This window comes from Parasteatoda tepidariorum, chromosome 8 (assembly GCF_982258835.1).
Source record: "Parasteatoda tepidariorum strain Cologne lab strain chromosome 8, Ptep-v5.0, whole genome shotgun sequence".
NCBI lineage: Eukaryota > Metazoa > Arthropoda > Arachnida > Araneae > Theridiidae > Parasteatoda > Parasteatoda tepidariorum.
The window spans coordinates 55,163,049-55,170,408 of NC_141762.1; the positions used below are offsets into that span (position 1 = coordinate 55,163,049).

At 25.1% G+C, this 7,360-nt stretch overlaps 1 protein-coding gene across 7 annotated transcripts in view; it reads right to left on the reverse strand.

The window, feature by feature from the left end:
- The window catches only part of beta-Spec (spectrin beta chain), a 61,714-nt gene extending 54,766 nt beyond the window's left edge, over positions 1-6,948 (reverse strand). For 6 of the 7 annotated variants that reach the window (XM_087150359.1, XM_087150358.1, XM_087150355.1 and 3 more), the window contains exons 1-2: positions 6,590-6,948; positions 1,345-1,485 (exon numbers count right to left, since the gene is read on the reverse strand). In XM_087150359.1, the coding sequence (XP_087006485.1) occupies positions 1,345-1,474 (130 nt within the window). In that variant the 5' untranslated portion in view covers positions 1,475-1,485; positions 6,590-6,948. Of the gene's footprint in view, positions 1-1,344; positions 1,486-6,085; positions 6,438-6,589 lie in introns of those variants that run through there. The other variant, XM_087150354.1, reaches the window with a different exon arrangement.
- Positions 6,949-7,360: the final 412 nt, after the last annotated feature.

Below are 7,360 nucleotides of genomic sequence, written 5' to 3' on the forward strand. Positions count from 1 at the left end.
CAAATTAATAGCACATAATTTATACACTTGTCTAACAACTTTTTACTTACTTATAAAACTTATTAAATTTAAAAGATAAATCTTGTGAACTTGAATGACGAACAACTTGAAAAACTGAGCATTTTGCTTTAATTTTCTGAGTTACTGTGTATTTTAACTAGAATTTTAAGCTATTTAACCATTTTTTATACTTATATAACAAACTAACTTCTCTTCATGTTATTCAATAAAAAAAAAGAGGTATATATATGTTGAAAAATTCCACATAAAATTATTTGGATTTTGAATGCTTTTAGGATAATACATATGAAAATTCAAAATAAGTAATCCTCGACATTCTGTGATGTGAATGTCAGCATTTAGATAGTTTTGATGAAAATTCAAAACAGTTGTTAAACCTCCCTTCTACATACATTGCATTGCGCATGATGGCAAGTATTAAAACTGAAAAAATAATATTATTGATTTAAAAATCTGCCAGTAATGTTTGTGAAAAATTAACATTAGATGTAAAAAATAAAAATTTTTAACAGAGTTGAGACAGACAGAATAATGCTGACATTCACCCTAGAGAACCTTAACAATTGTAAGATTTTTTCTTTCACAAAGATATCATACAGATTTTAAGTTCACAGTGACATTTCAAATATTGGTTCCTTAATACATAACCTAAACAAATATTTAAAAAAAAAAGCATTGTTTAACTCCGAAAAAATTATTTTAATATGCTATTAAATGTAAATAAATATTTCCCCAAAAAAGTACACATTTTTTACATCAATACATTAAACTAATTGCATTTAATATATATCAATACACAAAATTTCTATTAATAACATACATAAATTTATACTCCTTTATTTCATAAAAAGTAAAAATAAAATTTTTAAAAAAAATTTAAGAGTGGACGGAGAAGAGTAGTTCTTAAAGCGAATTATGGCAGTCTTCAAGCATGCCTAATTTTATATGATTAAAAAATAAATAAAATTTAAAGAACATTATAGAAAATAAAAAAAAGACTAAAATATTCATTATAAATAACATATTAATAGCAACAAAAAAAAATTTTAATATTCTCGATGATCAACAACTGTAATTCAATCCTATTGATTGCAATGTGGAATATTTAAAATTTTAATGTTATTTGAAAAATATAAAAAAAAATAATTTGAATAAATGACCATTAAAAAAAGGTTGAAATTTAACAATTAAAAAAAATTAATTACATTCAAACATTGAAAAGTTCTTGCATGTTTGTATTCTCCACTTGTGTCAACATAGACATTTAGAAAATACAGTACTTGGAATATTAAAAATACATACTATATCATAAAAGATATATACCTGCTAGTGCTTTAATTCTGGATCTTTCAAACAACCTAGATGAGCTATTTCCACCATCATAATCATAGTCATCCAACTCCTGTTGATTAACAGGGTCCCACCGGACAGCAACAGATATATCTGTTGTCATGGCTCACTTATCTAATTTAATATAATTAAACATAATTAGAAAATATTTTTATTATATTGATACAATAATAGACAAATCAGTTTTTAAAAATATAAAAATTAAAAGAGTAAATGACACATAAGTGCTTATTGGGAGACCAAATAATTATTTTTGGTAATAAAAATGAAAAAATCTGATTATTTCCTGAACTACAACAGTTGCATAAAATTATTTTATAGTCATTCCAAAAAAGTCACATTTAATGTTTACCTTAATAATAAAAATTATTTAAAAATAATAATAAAGGGTTTAATATTTAAAAACAATGAATGAAACAATTTTGCATTTATGACAGAACTCATACTATAGGAGAAACTAAGAAAAATGCTGTATTTTTCTAGTCATTATGTGTGTGTAAAGAAGATAATAAGAGAGATAAAGATTAGAAGAAAAAAAATTTCTTTCTTTAGAAATAAAAATTATAATTTTCAGAATAAAACATCATTTAACTCTTAAAAAAAAAAATTTGAAAAAATTCTTATTTAAATTATAATTAATGAATAATTTTGACTGAAATGAATAATTTTGTGGGTTTTTATGGGACATCAAAAAATTGTATCAGCAACTATGAAAAAAAACTTTTTTTAACAGTCCCTTTAAAGCAGATATTTGATATTCATGTTAAAAATTATATATGAATTTGATTCTTGATATAGTTTTTAAAAAAAATGATTTATAACTAAGATTCCAAAAATAAAGATAAATAAAAAAATTCTAGTTTTTTAATAGTTTTTTTTAAACCAAAAATGAATAGTCATCATTCTAAAACTTATGAGTCAGGTTTTTGTTTCATTTAAATAAATTTATCTTTATCAATGGCACTTTTACATAACTAAGAAGAAAAAAAATGAATATCTTCTTTATTTCTCAAAATATATATGTACCTTCACTAAATAAAAACAAACAAACAAAAAATCATTAATTTGTCTTTATATTTACAGATAACAAGACAGGATGAACAAAAGGAAGTTCAGTAAAAAGAATCTTGAGACCAGCTCTGCAGACTCATTATTTAATTCAAAAGAACTCTACAGCTAATTTTGGACCTGAGTCATAAAAGTTTCATGCATCTATGACTTATCATGGTGATTATTAAAACAATAGGTTGCAGTAACTAGGGACTAAACAAAAATTAAATTTCTTTCTCTTTATAAACATACATATTTTATATGAAACTTTTGTGTGTACATTTGTGCAAAGACATAGATTCTCATTCAATAATGGCATAGGTTAGTTTGCTAATTTGTATAATTATAGTTTATTGCAACTATTTAGATTTATTTGGAATCACTGCATGAATGAAACTTGAATAAAATCTAGCAAACATGAACAGAAAAGATTTGAGCAGTTGACAGAATGGTTTTGGACAGGATGGTAAAAACCTTTGTTTTTAACCCGTACTTTGCTTTTTTGTTCATAACTTTGCCAAACCTCCACAAAAATACTCAATATTAAACTTGTCTTTCATAATTAAATTGTATGGTATTAATTTAGTCTCACTACATAAATATTATAAAATTGTAAAAAAAATTAAGATATTGTTTTTTTTTTTTACAATTATCCATAATAGCAAAATATTACACATAAATTGTGTTAACTTCACTTGTATATTTCAATACTAATTCAATTTATGAAATACTTAAAAAATTATATTCCTTTAGATTAGTTTTAAAAATAAATAAAAGTTCAGTATCTTCTTTTAATTTCATTTAAATGTAGTAATATTTAAATGTATCAACTAGTTAGTAAATTTAGTTTTTTTTTACTATACATTAATATTTCAGTATCAAACTATTGAAAACTTAATTTGTTATAATATTTCAAAATTCAAAGAAAATAAATAAACATAAGATACTTGAAATTTAAATTATTAAAATAAGACATTTTACTCATAACAAAACTACAGAAGATGGAAATTAATTTAAGGAAAGATTTCTGTATTGTTTTCTACGGCAGAATAATCGCCAAGTCTTGACTACTTCCGGGCAGCAACCTGGGAGAAACAATAAAAATATCACAAAAAGAGAACAATTCAAAGGGTATAACTCATAGTAAACCTCTCCATGTTTTCTAATTTTTCCCATTTAAAATCTATTTGGCTCCTTGGCAATTTTAGTTGGAATAGCAGATCACGCTACAGAAATATACCCCAATTTAATATTATTTTTCCCGAATGTATAGAGTACCACAGACTAATTTTTAACATTTTTAATTAATAACTTCACAATTTTTTAATAAATAATGAATTTCTATTCTTTTTAAGTAATATAATTGAGATCAAATCAAATAATGCAAAAAAAATTACATATCACAATGATTAGGAAATAATCCAGACTAAATTAAAATGCTATTTTATTTTTAATACTTATAAAAGTGAACCCTTTGAAGTAAAAGCTTTTACAACTCAAAAAATGATCTAAACTTCTTTATCAGATTTTTAACATAAGTTTGGAAAAACATCAAAATTTAAATTGTTTCATTAGAAAAAAAAAACATTTGCTTTATCAAATATTGATAAAGTAAATTAGGGGTGCACAACCTGCGGCCCGCGAGCCAAATGCGGTCCATCGGCTGTTGATGTGTGGCCCGCGGGAACTTCTGAAAGCTACAGAAAATTTTTTTTATTTTGTTTGAACAATATTAATTTTCTTAAATTAAAATAATTAATTCAAATTTATATTACTCTAAAATGCCTATATTTTTTGCACTTTCATTCTGCATGCTTCTTTTTGGTTAGAATTTATATCCCCCCTAATATTTATGTATATCTATATATATTTGATAAATTAATAATTGTTCAAAATCAAAAAAATTTTTTGAAAAAAGTGTGTTTTTTATTCAAATAATTAAAAGCATTTAATTTTTTGTTAATATGTTATTAAGTTAACTGATAGAAATATTAAGTACATAGAACACTAATATTTAGATAAAAATTATCATATTTGCCGCTAACATGACTAAATATGCGTGCTGCCCTTCGTTAATCTACCTGCTGTGCAAGTGGCCTTTTACTCAAAAAGGTTGTGCACCCCTAAAGTAAATTGATTTCTTTGATTAAATTTGAGATTTAATCAAAGAATTTCAAAGTAATTCCATTCTTTGTTCCAGATTGTTATAGAAACATATAACCATTAGTAAAAAAAAAAAAAAAAAAAAAAAAAAAAATTTGAAGAAATAAAAAATTTACATATTGTGTATGTATTTTAAATACCTTATTACCAAAAGTGAACAGATTATAATTTTATTGATATTCATATAAAAGCATATGTATATTGTAATTGTTGATATTTCTATAACACGAGCTATGTCTAAATAATCGCCAAATCTTTGCAGCTTCCAGGCAATCGCTGTCTAAAAGAAAATGTCACGGAAGGGGATCAATTCTAAACGTATAACTAAAAATAACCCACAAACAAACCTCTACATGTTTATTTAAAAATAAAAAATAAACTTGCCGGCTTTCTATCTGGTACCTTGGCAATTGTAGTTAGCCTGATAGATCACAATAAGGAAATATACCCCCTTTTTCTTAATGTCAATCTGACATGGAATCACCCAACAATTATCATGAAAACTGCAGTTGGAACTATAATAATTATTGTAATATATTTATCAATGAGATATTTCCCTTGTCAGCATTAAATACATAAACAAATTTTATCCTTAATTAGAGATTTTAACAGCTACAAGAGAATGAAATTAAATCATGATACAACTGAACAAGCACACAATAGGATCTAAAATTTAAATATTAATATTTTCACAAACATACACTTAAGTTAGAATTATAAACTGCTTTAAGCGATTAGTACTAACCATCTGAGGCCTTTATATATATTATGATTTTACAGAAAAATAAAAACTATAATTTGTCCACATTTTAATAACTACAATTTTATTCAAGCTTTGGGAAGATTAATGTATCATGATCTGTGGCAGAATAATTGGCGATTCTTGGAAACTTCCGTGCAGTGGAGAAACTAAAAAAACATCAGAGAAAGGGAACAACTTGAAAGATATAACTCATAGCCACCCGCGGGCAAACATGTACATGTATCTTTTTTAAAAATTTGCAAGTATAAAATCTATTATTTGTCACCTTGGCGATTGTTGTTTGCGCAACAGATCACATAATCCCCAAAGTTTTTAAATAAAATTACTTTAACAACAGCAATAAACAACAGAATTAAATAAACTTATTCTCCATCTATTATTTCTACTAACAATATTATAGATAAAACTTGAAAATTTTGAATTCATTTCGAATAATAAAATAGCAAATACTACAAATTTAATAAAATTAAATATATAAAATAAAATATCCCAAAAATTATTAAATAATTTAATAATATTAATTACATTTAAGTCTAAGAAACTTGAAAATCTTTCATGCATTTTGTATATACAGTGAGATATTAAATACAAATACTAATATAATATTCTTTATACACATGAAATATTTTAAAATAACTTTATTTTTCCTCTAACATTATAATAATATTACATTGTTCGAAGCTTGAAAATATTGTATGAATTTCAAAACAGTGAAGAAGCAAAAAAACAACTACCTACTTTAATAAATATGCTGATTGCATGACTCAAAAATGCTAATCATAGACATGACATAACAATAGAGTAATGAAGACATTTTTAAATGATAAAATTAAGTTGAAATTAAAAAGTAAGCTGGAAATATATAAACATTAAAAAAAATTAATACATCTGACTTCCCTGACCCATAAGTGTGACCGATTAAATAGGACTGTATATGTCAAATCTTTCTGTAAGTAACGTAAAAAATAAAAACTATATCATAAAAATCAAACATTAAAAGATATTCGTGGAAAAATGCTTCAAATAATACAAATTTAGAATCTTGGTAAATATAGCTAGCAATACACGGATGAGCAAACTTAATAAACCCGGTGTTGACCCCACCCATTATTTACTATATAGAAAGGAAAGATAGCTTTAATTACTTTAAGCCTAACGATAAAATCGTTTTCTAACAATTTATTGTAACTTTAAATAACATATATTTGTATATGAAATCGCATAGATTTCATATTAACTTACCTTCAACCACCACACAAACTATGAATTTATAAACAGACAGGTTAACAGTGAAAACAACCCCAGCATCAAACCAGAACAGTTGACTGCGGTACGATCAGACCGCTGTTGCGGAAGAATATTTTAACCCCACCCTTCGGAAGGAAATTATATTTCTTGCAATAGTTCTAGAAACAATCATCTAGCAATAAATAGATAGAAGATGCAGGAAGAATACTTCCGGACGATGCTTAAAATTTTACAGCTAAATTTTCGATGTGCATTTGGTAAAGAGACTCTGGGAAAATAGGAAGTCTGACGTCACACTTTAATATAGAAACTAACCTATCCCGGCGTTCAATTTTAGGAGGTGACGTATTGTCATTGGCTCTGACTATGTGATGTGTAAAAACTGTAGACTAAAATAGTATAAAAAATTTTTTATAAAATATCATAACCAAAACTGAGTTTTTTTATAAATGAGAATATAACAATAATGCGAAAGATTATGATAAGCTATTCAAGACCGGACTATTGTTTCCATTTAAATAAATAAATACGTTTTCCTTCCCTTTAATTTTTTTTTTCTTTCCGATGCTGTTATTAACATTTCTTCAATGTTTTTCCTAATATTTTAGGGAAAAAACCTAATTAATACCTAAAATTCCTCTAAAATTTTTTTATTTATTTGATAATCATTCCAGCATCAGCAGAAAGGTCTGCCCCCTCCTCTCCATAGAAAAATCTAAGGTTGCGTCTTTTTTTTTTCACGAATTGAATTTTTGAATGAAAAAA